Source organism: Apostichopus japonicus, chromosome 22, assembly GCF_037975245.1.
Source record: "Apostichopus japonicus isolate 1M-3 chromosome 22, ASM3797524v1, whole genome shotgun sequence".
In the NCBI taxonomy this organism is placed as follows: domain Eukaryota; kingdom Metazoa; phylum Echinodermata; class Holothuroidea; order Aspidochirotida; family Stichopodidae; genus Apostichopus; species Apostichopus japonicus.
Genome location: NC_092582.1, coordinates 1082305 through 1100565, shown reverse-complemented (window position 1 = coordinate 1100565; position 18261 = coordinate 1082305). Strand labels below are relative to the sequence as shown.

At 38.2% G+C, this 18261-nt stretch overlaps 1 protein-coding gene across 7 annotated transcripts in view; it reads left to right on the top strand.

The window, feature by feature from the left end:
- The window catches only part of LOC139964061 (sushi, von Willebrand factor type A, EGF and pentraxin domain-containing protein 1-like), a 64930-nt gene that overhangs the window by 34804 nt on the left and 11865 nt on the right, over positions 1–18261 (top strand). For all 7 annotated transcript variants that reach the window (XM_071965407.1, XM_071965411.1, XM_071965406.1 and 4 more), the window contains 7 exons: positions 2954–3148; positions 4085–4273; positions 4571–4678; positions 7637–7711; positions 10577–10798; positions 11955–12206; positions 12822–13034. In XM_071965407.1, coding sequence (XP_071821508.1) covers positions 2954–3148; positions 4085–4273; positions 4571–4678; positions 7637–7711; positions 10577–10798; positions 11955–12206; positions 12822–13034 — 1254 coding nt within the window. The remainder of the gene's footprint in view (positions 1–2953; positions 3149–4084; positions 4274–4570; positions 4679–7636; positions 7712–10576; positions 10799–11954; positions 12207–12821; positions 13035–18261) is intronic.

The following is an 18261-nucleotide window of genomic DNA, read 5'->3' as shown; positions in this document are numbered from 1 at the left end:
ACTGTAATTTCTCGCAATGTGCCACTTCCATAAATGTAAAGACAAAATGAAAAGTATTTCAATATCACAAGTGCATTGGAATAAATAACCAAAGAAAAGACGCAGAAAGAAGGAAGATGGTCGTTAACGTGTAAATATACCACCCGCCCTTACCCGGCCCCCACCCTCCAAAATGAAGGAATGAATCAAATGAGCGAAGAAAGAACTAACAATACTTGAGACAATGTTACCCTATATCCCTAAAGACATTGAAGCTTGATTACAGCCCACTACGCTCTCCCGTTATTTCCCTAAAGACATTGAGGCTTGACGACAGCCCACTACGCTCTCCTCCATTATATTCCTCAAGGCATTGAAGCTTGATCACAGCCCATTACGCTCTCCCATGATATCATCCCTTAAGACACTGAACTTGACCACAGCCCACTTCGCTCTCCCATTATATCCATAATGACATTGAAGCTTGACCTCAGCCCACTACGCTCTCCCCCTTCATATCCCTAAAGACATTGAAGCTTGACCACAGCCCACTACGCTTTCCTATTATATCCAAAAAGACATTGAAGCTTGACCACAGCCCACTACGCTCTCCTACTATATCCACAAAGACATTGAAGTTGATCACAGCCCACTACGCTCTCCCCCATTATATCCATAAAGACATTGAAGCTTGACCACAGCCCACTACGCTCTTCCCCATTATATCCCTAAAGACATTGAAGCTTGACCACAGCCCACTACGCTCTCCTATTATATCCACAAAGACATTAAAGCTTGACCAAAGCCCACTACGCTCCCCCTCCCTTATATATCCCTAAAGACATTGAAGCTTGACCACAGCCCACTACGCTCTCCTATTATATCCACAAAGACATTGAAGCTTGACCACAGCCCACTACGCTCCCCCTTATATATCCCTAAAGACATTAAATTTAACCACAGTCCACTACGCTCTCCCCATTATATTCCTAAAGACATTGAAGCTTGACCACAGTACACTACGCCCTACCCCATTATATCCTTAAGTACATTGAAGCTTGACCACGGCCCACTACGCTCTTCCCCATTATATCCCTAAAGACATTGAAGCTTGACCACAGTCCACTACGCTCTCCCCATTATATTCCTAAGACACTGAAGCTTGACCACAGTCCACTACGCTCTACCACATTATATCCCTAAGTACATTGAAACTTGATCACGGCCCACTACGCTCTTCCCCATTATATCCCTAAAGACATTGAAGTTTGACCACAGCCCACTACGCTCTCCTATTATATCCACAAAGACATTGAAGCTTGACCAAAGCCCACTACGCCCCTCCCTTATATATCCCTAAAGACATTGAAGCTTGACCACAGCCCACTACGCTCTCCTATTATACCACAAAGACATTGAAGCTTGACCAAAGCCCACTACGCTTCCCCTTATATATCCCTAAAGACATTAAATTTAACCACAGTCCACTACGCTCTCCCCATTATATTCCTAAAGACATTGAAGCTTGACCACAGTCCACTACGCTCTACCCCATTATATCCCTAAGTAAATTGAAGCTTGACTAGGGCCCACTACGCTCCCCCTCCCTTATATATCCCTAAAGACATTGAAGCTTGACCACAGTCCACTACGCTCTCCCCATTATATTCCTAAAGACATTGAAGCTTGACCACAGTCCACTACGCTCTACCTCATTTTATCCCTAAGTTCATTGAAGCTTGACCACGGCCCACTACGCTCTCCCATTATATCCCTAAAGACATTGTAGCTTGACCACGGCCCACTACGCTCTTCCCCATTATATCCCTAAAGACATTGAAGCTTGACCACAGTCCACTACGCTCTCCCCATTATATTCCTTAAGACATTGAAGCTTGACCACAGTCCACTACGCTCTCCCATTATATCCCTAAAGACATTGAAGCTTGACCACGGCCACTACGCTCTTCCCCATTATATCCTTAAAGACATTAAAGCTTGACCACAGCCCACTACGCTCTTCCCCATTATATACCTAATAATATGTTTAAACAGAAATGAATAATTCTTAATTGTAGCAAGACCCAGAAGAATATTAGTTTATGTGGTGCATTAAACAAAAAAAAGACGTTGAAAAGTTCAATTTGTTATCTTCGAATTTCTAATTAATTTTGCAAAATTGTAACTATATTCTCACGATTTTGTAAACTTATTCGAATACTCATCGCATCTTGAATTGTTGTAATTTAATTTCGAAATTTCGTTAACGTCTCAAATTTTCGAATATTTTATTCTGATTATATTCTGACTATTTTCTCAAAATGTTTACTTCACAGCAATTTGCTAACTTTTATGCCAACACTTTCCACTTTTAATACAAAATTTGACATTGTTTTTTTTTAGAATTAGTCAATTTCATAATCCTCCCAAGCTATCTGAAATATTGATTATTGTATCTTAAACTTTCCACTATACGTACAAACTTACGTTCCACCCCACGGGGCGAAGTGAGGAAGGCGGGGGAGGGGAGGGAGTGGGTTTGGTGAACATTGGACAAATGCATGGACCATAATCTGTGCTATAAAAGTTTCACTTTCTTCCTATTTATTTTGTAATGTATCTTTTCTGCCTCTTTTGGTTCACTTTGTACGTGCTTAGTGCTCATGACCAGCAATCTGTTCGGAATGATAAATATGAAATGTATGTCAAGCTTTCAGGTTAGAGTTTGAAGATCAAACCATATCGATCGCCTTTATCGGCTTTAAGTAAAGCAACATTTATTGGCTTGCACAAGTAACAGTAACTTGTAGGGTCCGAAAAGTTCCTGTCGATATCTTTAACTTTAATCACTTCTATTGGTGTTTGATCCACGATAAGTACATTGCATAAATATAATTAAATGTACAAGATTCGAATTCAAGTGGTTTAAAATTTATTTTAAAAAATGATGTAACTTTCTTAACGTCATCATCAGCAAAATGTCTTGCGGTGAGCAGCGTGGACTACTTCACGATATTTTATAACGGTGCATCCTCTAGAGAAAACGAGTTCGATGCTGGTACGGAGCTTGAAGTTTCATGCCGGGATGGATTGATCCCCGACAGGACCGAATCTTCTATCTGTCGAAATGGACAGTGGTCCCCTAGCATTCCAAGGTGTTCAAGCGTAGGTAAGCCTTCATCTGTTATACTATAAAAGGTACAGTTTAAATTGTGTAAAGCAGTAATGATCACAAAATAATATTAAACTAGAGAGGTATAAGTAAAGCGTCATTTATTGGCTTGCAGAAGTAACATTCAATTCTCTGCAGGGTCCGAAAAATTCCTGTCGATGTTTCTAAATTTAACCACTTCTATAAAGGTTTGATCCACGGTATAAATAATAAGAATAAATATAATTAAATGTACAAGATTCGAATTCATAGTTTGTTTTAAATTCACATCCGTGCCACATCATGGAGACAAAATCACACAAGACTAACGAGTCTCTGAGGTGAACTTCGTTTTACCCCGTAATTACATTATGCTTTAGTCAAGCAATTATGTAACGGGGCTACGTGTAATCATTTTTCTTTAATTTCAAAACGTTTGGCTATCTGACATATGATACTGAAACTAGAAACTAGAAAACCGAGCTTGTAAGCAGCACAGGAATTATAAATAATCGACGCGACTTTTTCGAAAGTTTCTTGCCTAATGAATTAAATGCTCACGTAAAAATATCCATATCCATCACGATAATAAAATGTATGCGTTACTGTTACACTGAGGTACTTGGTAGTTCGTTTTAATTTTAAAACGACTGATGATCTATGAAGGAGCGACGGAGAACATAATTTACAGCTACTGTATTTGTGTCGATATTTTTCTGAAAGTTTTGCGTTGATACTAAATTAGCGATATTAACATTAAACATTTAAATATTACAAGCTGCAGAGTTACCAATCAGTTGTGACCTCATCCAGCCATAGAGATCGTATTACCGCAGCGATTATAACTACATCAAACAGAATAATATTGTTCGAGCTCATTGTTGAATACACTTATTGCTACACCACATTATCACGTATTGTCGATAATACCAATGTACACGTATATTTCCATAGCAAACTGCCGACCAGTGCTTGATGAAGAAGGCAGAGAAATAATATACTTTGGTGATCGGTCATACGTCCACGGATCAAACCTGACAGTTTCATGTGATAACGACGACAACACTGTTCTTATAGGAAGTATGACATCAAAATGTAACAATGGAACTTGGAATCCTCCCGTGGGAAAATGTCTTGTTAATGGTGAGAAACGTTGACTCTATACTAAGGAAACTACTTGTCAGTACTATATATATATGATTAACATTTTAATGCATGCACTTAAATATAATCTGCTTTCCTTATCGTAATAACATAAAACACTATGGCGTAATCTATGCATCACAAATTATAAACTACCGAAAAAAATCAGAAAGTATTTACATTGTTCGGAGCATTAAATACAACTGCAAATTCATATATACACGTAAATCGTCGTTGCGTACTTGTCATTCTTTGACAACGTATTTCATGTGTTGAACCTTTTATTGTCATTCTCAGTTGCGAAAAATAAGAGAGCATATCAAGGATCGAGTACGTACCGAGACAGTGGAGCCGACCTGGCAGTAAATGGCCTAACAGTTGAAAATGGAAGATGTTCACAAACACGTGAGTATAACGGTGACGTGGATTTTTCGATTTGAATTTTTCTATTGATATGCATGTTTTTAGAAAGACGCAAATGCCAATGTGTCTTTATTTAACAACATTCAACATGATGTTTAAATCTGAACAAGAAAATATGAACAAGAACAAGAATAAGAAAATCTCATTGATTTCACCACAAATGCACACCGTGGAAGAATGGACTAACTTTGATGTACATTTCACATGTTACCAGTCATTCATATAGTTACATTTAAATAAAAAATGCTAGTATAAAGTTTTGACTCTCTGTGAGCAGTAATATGTTTAAACAATCCACATTTGTAACGATTTTGCTTGTGAAACCAACTACGAGGAAATGCTGCAGTCACTGTGTAACTCAAAGACCCTTAAACACAAATTACTGCGCTAGAAATGAAATTGTCTATCATTCCCATGAGCAAGAATTGGAGATGGTTAAAACACAAATGTGGAGTGGTTATAGCCTGTTCTGGTAGGAAAGATCTGGTCTGTTCCTTTTACTGGGATAAGCGCGGATACAGTAGTTTACTGCAGGACAAAGACAGAGGCACCCGATACTCATAGCTAACGCAGTAGTTACTGATGCACGGTTGTGGAACACGAACAGTAGTTACTGTACTAGCTATGAGTTTCGTGTGCCAGGGGGAGCAGGGGGACCCCCCAACCCCCCCCCCCCTTCAGTGTCGAAAAAATGTTACAAAACTGTTGTTTTTGTAGCATGGTATTTTGTAGTGCTCTTTTGATCTTGAATATACTCGTCAGCTCCGTTAATTCGAATATAATCGTTGGAGAATTCATGCCTACTGATTCAACTACTTAGTTTTGCAGATGCAATTAGCTAAATTTAGCGTATAGCCTATTTCAACGTACAGTTGGCCACTGCGTAATTAAATACATATTGCCTACCAAACCGCACTGGAGTGTCACGAACTGTATGCACAACGACGTCGACAACGTTCGTTCTCATCCTTTCTATGATTCGTCCTAAGTGGTTGCACGAACAGCATGTTATGAAGCTTAGCTAGCAATCGTACGTGATACGCACTTCCTATAAATAATCTGGCTGTCTTACAAAATATGAAAGTGTATGTTGTCCATCAGTTAAGTTTTTCAAATGTACAATAAACAAGTATCATCCTATCGGAAAAATTGTAAAAAAAAACGCTATTTTGGTATTTCAGATATATTATGTAAAAGAACATGTAACAAACTCTGTTGATAACATGATATCATATAACATGACCTTCGATTGATAAATAATATCTCACTGGGGAGGGGGACACCCCTCCCCTTAAACCCCTCCCCCCCAGTATCAATCGCAAAATGTGCTCCCCTTTCAAATTCCTCACTACGTTGCTGGTTTACTGGTGTCTTACATAAGGCCTGGTCTGTTCCTTTAATTGGGATAGGCGGGGATACAGTTGGTTACTGATGTCTAACAAGAGGCCTAGTCTGTTCCTTGCATTTGGGATAAGCGGTAATACAGTAGTTTAGTGTTGTAAATGAAACCTGGTCTGTTCCTTTCATTTGGGGTAGTCGGGGAAACAGTATTTTAGTTGTGTCTAACATGAAACTTGGTCTGTTCCTTTCATTGGGATAGTCAGGGATACAGTATTTAAGTTGTGTCTAACATGAAGCTTGGTCTGTTCCTTTCATTGGGATAGACGGGGAAACAGTATTTTAGTTGTGTCTAACATGAAGCCTGGTCTGTTCCTTTCATTGGGATGGACGGGGATACAGTATTTAAGTTGTGTCTAACATGAAGCCTGGTCTGTTGCTTTCATTTGGGATAGGCGGGGATAGAGTAAAGTGTCATAAATCTAAGATACTTTGACCAATGTGTTAAAATATGGTATCATTTGAAGGAACTTTCCAAGTGAAACAAACTAGCAGTAGAAACATACAAAATTATGACTACCATGTGTAAATCAAAATGGCGGCTTGTTGCATATTGGCATATATGTTATCATAAAATATGATAAAACTTAATTAATAAGTTTAATAAGAAATTATTGAATTCATCGTTTACTCAACGTTTGGACAGTATAACTATTGCAATATAAAATATTCCTCTAACTCCACTAAGCATTTTATTTTTATGAATATACCGTATCTCATAGGTTTCATTCATAACTATTGGTACAGAGGTTAAGAACCTATACCTGTTGTTCTATATGCAGCATGTAATCATCTATATTACTTCCTACCACACGGTCTTACGTTCACGTTATTTTTTTCTTACAGCTATATCTTTAAAATGTTTTTACTCTTTGAACTTGGCAATCTCAATGTAATAATCAATTATATTTGTCCCTTGCCACCTAATCTTTGATTTATGAACGGAATTACTCAAAACCGATGGAATTAAAATCCAAATCTTGCATTTTAGTCAATAATATTAACGACTTAAAGGTTTGGAGAAATCGTTTATCCCTCAAATCAGGCGATTATAATCATGCGACTTATTACGTTTGACTCCGTGACAACGTTTGAACTATTTTTGCACAGTAACACCCCCGCATTAAATGTGCTGTCCTCATTTACGGTGTTATTTGATACCACATGTAACCACAAGTAGATGGTTGAATAGACTCACCCCTTGCCTTCCCCCCCCCCCCCCCGCTCACACAAATACATAACAATATTGACAATTAACAGTATTCAGAGTTTACATATACGATTTCCAGTAGCAAACAAAAAATAAATTGTATCAAATTATAAGTCAGAATTAATTCATATTATTAAAATTAATATCTCTATTTCAAAATACAGACTGTGGGAATGCTCCAGAACGTTAGCAAAGACACTGTTGCTAATGTCACAGTACACTGTATCACTCATTTGATCAAACTAACATTAAGATTGAACTGTTTTCCCATTCTATATCGGCGTGTAATAATTGCTACATTGATTTTCCTTTTTGTTTTCCTTTTGCTACAGACACGACAAACCAGTGGTGGTTTGTCGACTTGGGAGCCAATTTTGCCGTGAGAGAAATTCAAATTTATCACCATGGTAACTAATTTACTTGACTCCCTCTTTTATCTATCTCCAAACGTATGTACTCCGATCTACTGGGACTATAACAACTGCTATTATTCTTGCACTGCGCCACCAATTATTCTCTACTGGTCGCTACCCTCTTCCTTCCAATCTACTACTCCAACGCGTGTTCTGGTCTGGATTTCATCTGTTTCGCAGCGTTTTGCAATTGTTTTGAAGAAGTCGCAAGATTCCCAGAACTTCCTCTCTTTACCTACTACAAGAACTGAGTTGAAAAGTTCCGTTGTTTTAACTTGTCTTTTTCTCCCGGTTACGCAGCGTTTCTCTATTACGTCTGTGTAGGTACCAGTTACGAACTCTCCGCACTGGGAGAAGAACATTCCTTGACGGGTTTCTTATTCCTGAAATTCTGGAACAAGGTTTTTATGTATGTACACCTTGCCCAAGTAGTCCCCGGTGAACGTTTTACCACGGTGTACGTACACTGATCGCTCATTTTCATAAAGTTATTTTTTATAGCAATTAGAGTTTCATTTATTGTTTCAATAGTCACGCCCTATTTCGCGCGCTAGCTAGGCCAATTAGCCAAGCGAACTAAGTCTTCACTAGTACTCTAACGACTGTTAGTAAATACTGTTTTCAGAGGACTGGGATTTGGAATTTTCCCCGGGATATTTTTAGGTAGCTTTACTGCTGTCGAAACGTTGTGAACGCATAACAATAATAATAATCTGGATGGTTGATGCTAGCTAATACGGGGCTCGCGGTGTCGTGAGTCTAGGAAAGTAGGCTGCTGGTCTATGTACAGCAAAGAAGAGCTCTCCCCGTTCTGACATATGGGTGCAGTCGTGCCAAGTGAGGCTTCGGAACATCGATTTAGTCGTCGTCATCGTCAGTCATTATATAAATATTTTTCTTTACCTTGATCCCTCCAAACCACTCAGAACCCAGTAGCGCCTTGCATAACGGTGAACCGTAAATGGACATTAGTTGCAAAAATGTTATCATCAGTTTTAGGCTAGGTTAAACGGAGAGCACATGATTTGTTGACAGGCAAGTATCTCCTTTCGTAAAGACCCAAACCAGCAAGCCTCGGGCGATGTAAGATGTCGACTTCTACAGAAGTATAGTTGCACTCTTCAATGTTAACGATTTTATATCAAAGCAATTGTGACTGTTCATCGCTCCTTTTTAGTAGTACCTCGGTTCATATCGTGTACCAGGGGCGTATCCAGGGGGGCGCAACAGGCGCGCGCCCCCCCTATTGGCCGTCACCAAAAAAAAAAAAAAGTTTAGCCCCCCAAAAAAAAAAAATGATGACGACCTTTATGTGAGATGTCGGTGATCACTCACCCCCCCCTCCCGTATGCTTTATTTTTTGTTTGCAAAAAAAAGGTTCTGGCGAAGTTCGGCGGCATAATAGTTTTAGAAACATAGATGGTATTTGTGTTTGTATTATCACTATAAACACTAAGTGACATGCCAGCCATACTAAATTGTGCATTTTGTGTCCATTTTTACTGGAAATGTTGCTTATCAGTGGCGGCGGAACCAGGGGGGGGGGGGGGCTTGGGGGGGGGTTAGCCCCCAATGAAAAAGTTGAGATGCACACGTATACTATATAGGTGTAATAATGTTAGTAATTGCTGGGGGACCCTGGTCCCTCGGCCCGTCCTCTGGCTATAGACCACATTGTCACCCAACCGCGTCTTCACGCCCCGTGAAAAGTGGAAGCAGTTAGTGTGAGTACCGGTAAGCGTAACACAACTTCGTCTTAGGCCAATGACTTGCCTCATTTCAGCCAGTTCTCCAACATCCCCTTACTTAGTGGCGGAGCGTCCATATATACAGTCAGGGGGCGGATCCCCCCCCCCTCCTGACGGACTCAATTTGACTGCTGGCGCCCTTTTCAGCTTTTCACTACTTTTAACTTATTCGTGATTATTGAATATTTTATTGCGCTCTCATATACCTATTGACATTTGTCATATTCTGTTGGTGTAATTTTCCGACAAAATGGCGACGACACCTATTTGTTCTCCGTTTATCTGCAAATTAGCAAGGCCCGGAAAGGGTCATTTCCTGCAATCTAGGGAGTAACTTTACTCAAAAATTTTCTGTACGCTCCGCGCCAACCTGTGGTGGCGCTCCGCTTAGATAGTGTCGAAAGCGCCCCTACAGACCATTCTTGCCCCCCTGACCAATACCCCTAGCTCCGCCACTGCCCTTACTACACTCAAAAACGTCTTTGCGAGTACACTACGAGTAATAGCTACTCTCTTAAAACACCATACAAATTACAATGTTTTTACACACTTTTACGTGCAATCTGAGAAATTGCAGGCTTGAGACCCATATTTTAGGGCTAGGTATTCGCAGCATAAAACACTCGGGAAGTGCCGTTTCCGGCCATCTGGGGGTTTGAAAAAACCGAAAATTTTCTTGTACGCTCCGCGCCAACCGATGGTGGCGCTCCGCTTAGATAGTCTCCACACATTACCCCCCCCCCCAATAATTTTTCCATTCCGCCGCGCCTGTTGCTTATTTTTAAGGTCGAAAAATGGGTCACATATGGCACCATTTTGCATTTCAGCCCTTCTTCGAAAGCAAAATTTGTCCACCCCTCCCCTTAGACCCATCCCCCAGGACGGCGATCATTCATGCCTGGCGCCCCCCCTATTGGAAAATCCTGGATACGCCCCTGGTGTACAACTATCACAGCTATGGAACTTAATTATCTTAGAGGTCCTATACAGTCACGCTAACATCAAAATGACTTCTATACTCTTCGTTGTTGCTGCATTCCTTCTGATTTAGCATTTTCAAAAATGAATGAAATAAAACAGAGTTAATAACATCTCAAATTTGTACCTTTAGATGATCAGAACACACTCTTAAATGCAGAAGTAAGAGTTGGACAGGAAGCAGGATCTGAGACCAATCAAAATTCCCCCGTAGGTCGTGTAACCGATGTCAGCAGTAATCCAGTTAGAATTACAGTGAATGGAAATGTTGAAGGTCGCTTTGTCAGTGTGGATCATACTGGATCATCCGATCCTCTCGTATTATGTGAAGTTCAGATCTTTGGAGATCTATTAGGTATTTCTTCCTCTTCTTCTTCCGTCGTGCTGTCGCGATATCAGTATTACCATTAATGCATGGTAAAGCTGTAGTCAAACTTGAACACTAAATATTCTATAAAATGTAGTAAACACAATGTGTACTGTCATGATGAATCATTTTATCAGTTTTGTAAGAATTTTAGAGAACATTTTATCGCAACGCAGCTCCCTTGAACACAGGAATACATAATTTTTAATTTCAAATTTATTTCTCATATGTTTATACAAGATTAATACAAATATTTCATTAAAATAGTAAGGTTACTATGAAGGAAACTAGAAAAACAGCAAAGCTGTTATCTCAGATACTGACCAGGTAGAAATATAAAACAATGAAACACTTAAGTTCAGAGGGTCTTTGTAAATTTCAAAACATTTAACACAATGTTCACTAAGAAATGTATTCACTAACCGGAAGTGAACTTCACAAGCAACAATCCACTGCCCCTGATGGAAGCTCATTTACAGCAATTGTTTTTACAACAAGTTAATAAGGCCTGTAATTGCTGAGGAGAACTTGTATTTGTTCACTGAAATGAACATATGGACTAATTCTAATTGATTTGGTTGTAATGTGAAGTAAAAAATGTAGCCCTAACACTGTTCTATATTCTATTCCCTGCGATATTTGTGTTGTTGTTGATGATACGTTACATATACATCTTTGACTGAAAGATTATGTAAAGATTGTAACACCGGTTATAAGCCAAATATAAGTTTCATAACAGTACAACAAAATAACAGTTTCCAAAACCGTGAACTTTAAGGACATCATAGCATTAATATTGGTTAACTATTAACTCTCCAATTATTTATTGAAAGAAAAGCTCATAACGTAACTTTGTCTCATTTAATGCATCCAGTGGTATTTCAACTAGGCGAAAATAAACATATTGTAAACATGAATATCAAGATCTACATTAACAGGCATAATAGAAATAAGGAAATTCGGTAGTTTAGTAGGTAGTAGATTGTAGTAGTCAATTGTGTAAACAACGTCAAAGCCTAAATACCCCCCCCCCCCTCTGGTTCGGGCAAGTCTAAAAAGTAATGAAGTTAAAGAATTGCTCTAAACGTATTCCATAATGCGTCAGATTCACCATGATTATATTTATGACTTAATTTCTCGTCAGGTGATCCATGTGACAATGGATGTGTTGTTCCTAGATCATTAGCGAATGGTAGATATGGTATATATCTACGGTCAGGCATTAACTATCGTACAATTGATCCTGGTAGCTGCTTCAGGGATATACATTTGAGTGTATTATGTAACACTGGCAACAGTCTCTTTGGAAGCCACTATTATACGTGTGATCAGAACACAGGTAAATTTGATTATCGCAACACAGGACACAGGGAGATGCTGTCGTATTGTGGATCAAGTAAGTGCTGTTATATACTGACGTTTTTAATACAATTATCAAGTTTTATACTGCTGTCAAAAATAGTTTATTAAAACCGAAAGCCCACCTAAATAATCAAACTTTTGCAAATGTTTCTTTCACAACGAGGACTGTCTTCGCTGTCTTTGGTAACAATCGTTTGTGATATAATCCGTGTTTGTAAACATTTATTGTCTAAAGCTTTGTAGAGTGCAGTGTCATTTACTGAGTGCAGCACGAGGGTTAAACGTTATTGTCGAGAACCCCTGACTAATATTTTGAAGGATACGTTGGTGTCCATCATTGGAATTTCTGTATTTTTATATGATAATTTTGTCATAAGAATACATTTTTTAACCGTCTTGACCCTCTTTACTATTGCAATAGTAAAGAGGGCACATGTACCCGTGTGCATCCTCGATGTTTCACTTTGAACAAAAATATATATATTTTAATGTTGCATCTGAATGGTAGACCATTTGGAAAGGCAATGGTCTGTATCTGGACCTTCGGGATGTGTTCTTTACTTAAAGAGATTGCCTTTGTACCTTTTAAACATTATCAACCCTTTACTAAGTTTAATATATTTGAAATATATTGTTAATTGGTACGCAGGTTGTCCAAGGCCACAAATCAACCCCAATGTTCTTTACTTCGTCGGAGAGAACAATGATCCAATCGGCGATCGCACAGCGTTCAATCAAGCTGAAGAGATTTATTCAAAGTGTGAAGATCCACGATATCAATTACACGTCGGTCATAACAGAAGGCGATGCCAACGTGGAACATGGACCCACGGAGTATGGACTGGTAGTGCTCCAAGGTGTGGTAAGGAAAACTGCATGAACACAATAAAGTGAACGTGCACCAACAGGTGCCGGGAGTGTTAGTGAAAGGTATTTTAACACTTATAATATTAACGTATCCTGCTTTGCATGTTTGCGACCAAAATTGAGCTTAGGTGCCGCGCACGATTGTACTTGAAAGGGTTCCAAATTAACTTCGATTTAATGCAGCATTTACAATGTTGACCAGATACAACATAAATCATTCACAAACACTGAAATAACGGTAAAAACTTCGCAACACAATACGCGTTCGGCTTGTGGTACTTTAAATTACAGACAAAGGTAGTACAGTAACTGCTGGTGCTACTTGTAACACATATTACCGTGTTACGAACAAAGTAGTCATTACTTATGCACGGTTGTGGAACACGAACAGTAGTTGCTGTACCATCCAGTTAGTGCGAGTTCATTAATACGCGATTCTACAATGAAGTAGTATCATGTCGTTTTATGCTGTAAGTAGGCCTATGGTTATATCCAAATATGGCCTTTCTCTCGCCATGAAGAATTGGCGTAATGTAAGGAGAGGTGTGAACTCGAATCAAGCGGTACCGTACCTTCTTTACTTCATCTAGTAGACATTTTCATCTTCATAGACTCCTTGTCCAGTCGCACAGTTCTTAGTCTTAGATAGGAATAAGTTAACAGCTTTGCAGAAGTTACAATGCCACCTGTAATACATGTTACCGTGTTACGAACACAAAATAGTAATACCAATGTACGGTTGTGGGACATGTACGGTAGTAGCTGTACCAGCTATGAGTACCGGCTACCAAGGGCGTAGGAACCGGGGGGCTGGGGGGGGGGGGGGCGCCAGCCCCCCAGTGAAAAATATGGGGGGGGGGCGGAAGTATCATTCCGCCCCCCCCCCCCCCCCCCCCCCGCTCCGCAAGTCAGAAAACCCCTTTTTCATTTCCAAATGAGAAAAAAATCTCATTTGGAGCACCAAATTGCATTTAAGGCCAGGTGAAAATGCAAAATTCTTTACAAAATGGAGTGGGAGTTGAAGTGTGCTATATTGCACCAAATTGCATCTGAGGCCACCTGGAAATGCAAAAAAATTCCAAAGGGGAGGGGGACACCCCCTCCCCTTAGACCCCTCCCCCAGGCCGGCCATCAGTCTTCAGCCCCCCCACTCAAAAGTACCTTCCTACGCCACTGCCGGCTACCTACATCTACGCATAAGTACATGACAATGTAAGTTAATTTTCAGCATTGTGATTTATTTATAACAAACATGAATATCTAAAAGGCTGTCAATCATTTTGTCTTTTGCTGCAGATAAATGGTAACAGATTGAGAGTGATATATTCAATATATAAATATACTTTCAAATACAAAGTGGAAGACTTCAAAAATCACATATCTATGAAAGTCGTAAACGCAACTGCAATAAACATCTCAGATAGCTTTCTTAATATTTAAAAAAAATGATTACCCCCAAGAGAACCATGTATATCATTTATGTGTTGAATGAAATTATCCGTTTTGAAGCATTTCTATATTTCACACCAAACGCGAACTGTTTCATTATTATGAAACGTATTATTAAATCATGGTTTCCTACCATGGTTGCCTGTCGGATAACATATAAATACGTGACTATTGGTGCGCAAGAAATTCATTTAAAGATCATGACGGCCCTCGTTACACTTGAGACTGTTCTTGAGGTAATTGCACTACTTGGGAGAAATGTGTCTATAGCTGTTACATAAATTCTGGAGTTATTCTTGAAGTACTTTCAATCCTCAATGTGTCTATAGCTACTACATTGAATATTGAGACTGTTCTTGAAATAATTCAACTCCTCAATGTGCCTTAAGCTGTTTCATTAAAATCAAATAATTAGTATAAAGATATAATTTAGATAAATAAACGGAGAATGTTTTTATTTTTATCATTATTATTTTTATCTCAATACATTACATGTATAGAGATATTGTAACAGTAAGTGGGACTTTCTCTTCTCTTAACAATTTTTCAGCGTCTTCATATAAAGTTCTTTTTCTCTGGAATTTTCAGAGCAAGCATATATCATATAGGCCAACAAAAGTTACTATTTTTTATTCGAGAATTTTATCTCATTTTATGACTTTTTCACCGATTTATGTCTAAATCGGGCCAATTTGGACCGAAATACAGTTTAAACAACCCATTTTTGCACACGCTCCAAAACTTATGTTTTATGAAAGAGAATATAATAGAATTGTCTGTCAACAGTGGTATCGTCTAAGATAGGGTCCTATGTATTATATATTTTATTAACATTTTAAACTTTCATTTTGTTGTTTACAGGTAGGTATTAATAAGAATTTTACTAGCTGTATATGACATTTTATGGCTTTTATTTGCTTTATTTGATGTTTAAATGATTTTTCTTTCTTAAAACAATACTGAGCTGCCGCCCCTACTTTTAGTAAAAAGTTCCGTTTTTGATGATTAAGCCCCGCCCCCAAGTCTGTTTTGTAGCAGATTGGCTTTGACTCATGGCAGCTACATGTTAGATATACGAAAATGGCTACCCTCGCGACCAATTGTCTGTACTGTAGTTAGGTACGCCAGGTGTAGTGTATTGCATGCTAATTACATATACAAATTCTGTACTGCTAAATTCTACGTAGTGCATTTAATTTATATTAGGCCTTCGTTTTTGTAACATCCATTTAAGGATAGTACTGGTGTTCAGGTAGCTTTTCAGAGCAAGGGCCATGATAAGTTTGTTTGATTGCCCTTCATGCATTTTGTATAATTACGTATACACATTCTTGTATTTCTGAAGGCTACTTACTGTAGGCCTAGTGCATTTAAAAAAACATATATATAGGCTAGCCTAGGCCTATTAGGCTTTCAGTGATAGCCACATTAGCATTGTACTGGTGTTCAGACAGCTTTTCCTAGGAAGGACCAGGGTAATTTTGTTGATGGGTACGTATAAAAGAGGAGCCGGCCATATCATCACAACTTTTATAAGACTATAAAAATTGAATAAGGTTATGTTTTATTTATAAGGATATAAGATGTATAAGGTTATAAGAAGTATGTTTAGCTTTCTTTTGAACCTGTAATGTTTGACATCAAATGTACAAAGAATTAAAATAAAATAACAAAATGGAGAGGAACTGAGGTGGCTATTAGGGGAGGAGGAGGCCACCCATCACTTGCATATAAAAACTTGTAATCTTCTTTTACATTATTTTTTCCAAGTCATAAATCCATGAAATCTTCATGTAAGAAAAATTGAGATGGAAAAACGTGGGTTGTTTTGATATCTAGAAGTGGACACAGTTTTGATGGTAGTCACCACTACAGTCTACAGTAACATACAGTAGGTCAATAGGCCTAGCTCTCAAGGCAGGCATCAAGAATATGGTCGAGTTGTTCGCCTCTTCTAATTTGGCCGTTGTCATTGACGTCAAACTATATGACCAAAAAGTCCAACAGAGACTGACCCAAGATGAAGGATACCACATAAAAAACAAGTTCTTAAATATTCTATGACATTACTAAACCTTGCAACGTCGTTCTTTCGACTAACAGGCAATGAGCGCTAAATGCAAGACTAGCAGGATAAAGTGTAACCTGCAGAGACTATTTGTGGCAAAGTAGCAAAAATGCAAGTTATATATTTGTTGTACCATGATTGATATTGATAATTGTAGAGACAGAGCAAAGATTTGAAATTAGGAATCAAAATTAAAACTTCCAGTATTGAGATACTGCATCATTGATGCTCTTGTTATTTTTTTATTTTTTAATTATTATTATCTATCGTTTATCATCAATGTGATCAGAAACTTGCATATGATTTGTAACATAAATTCTTCATTTTTGATATGTATATTACACGGAACTACACTTTGCGAGAACATTTACAAGTAGCAAACAGATAGGGTAAAAGGAAAGAGAATCGAAGAAAAGCCTAATTGAATAAATCAGGACATAAGGAAAAGGCGTTTCACAGCTCCACAAAAGTAACTTATTTTCCTTATCTGCAAGTTCTCAGATTGTTGAACCTTTCAATACTAATTATGAATTTAAATTTAAAGAAAAACTCATTTATAATTGGATTTCGTTCAATTCGTTTGCAATCATAAATATGGTATTTCATATGAAGTATGAGAAAATTGTAGGGATGTCTTTTCCCGTAGTTGTAACCAAAACAGATATCTTGCTTTGAAAAAAAAAACTGCTTCTCAATGAAGTGCTCAATAATATCAGTTTCGATGTTACAAAAAGTACAAAGATCGGAATCTCTTTTACCCATCAATGACAGAATTAGCCTTATCGTGGCAACAATTCTATGAATAAATTTGAACTGAAAATACTGAATTTTAGCCTCAAAAACAGGGTAATAAGGCATTTCGAAAAATTGATGCCAGCCTTTGGACGTTAAATTAGTGAAAGTCGCATTCAATTCTTTCATATTTTCCATTGATTAAGAATGTTCAATGCCTCCCTTAAAGAGGTTCTTCTATTATCGAGAAAAAGGGTTTTTGTCATCAGCGTATTGCATGATCCTGACTTCTTTATTTTTGATGGCAATCCTCTTCTGAGAGCTATAGTACTATAGGTCTAGTGGGTGAATGTCTTTTACAAAAATACTGGTGCTTGTGTATGTAACAATGATTTTTCTACGGGCTGTTTTTCCGTTTGAGAGAGGGGTAAGGCAGGGATAATTCAAGAACCTTTTAAACTGAGACTAGCCTCAGGAATGACGACTAACTTAACCAAGTCGAATCTTTTCCCGCTTGGTCCGCTTGCCTCTCATTGTCCGGCTTTTATTCAACAGTTTAATATCAGATTCACTCTTGGGTCCGTGAAGTTATTAGGCATTTCTCTTACTAAAAATGATCTCTTCCGTTTGAATTATATATCTAAGCTTTCTCGTCTTAAAAAGTGCTTAAGTGTTTGGGCATGTAGATGTCTGACCCCGATCGGCCGTACTGTGATTGTGAAAACGTTTGCATATTCACAGCTTGTTTTGCTCTTTCAGGTCCTTCCAAACCAAACTAACCAAACTGATTTATTCAATTAGGCCTTTTTTCGAATCTCTTTTCTATAACCCTATCTGTTTGCTTCTTTAACATATTCTCGCAATGTTGTTCCGTGTAATATACATATAAAAATCAAGAATTGATGTTACAAATCATATGCAAGTTTCTGATCACATTGATGATAAACGATAAATAAACGAAGGAAAAAATTAT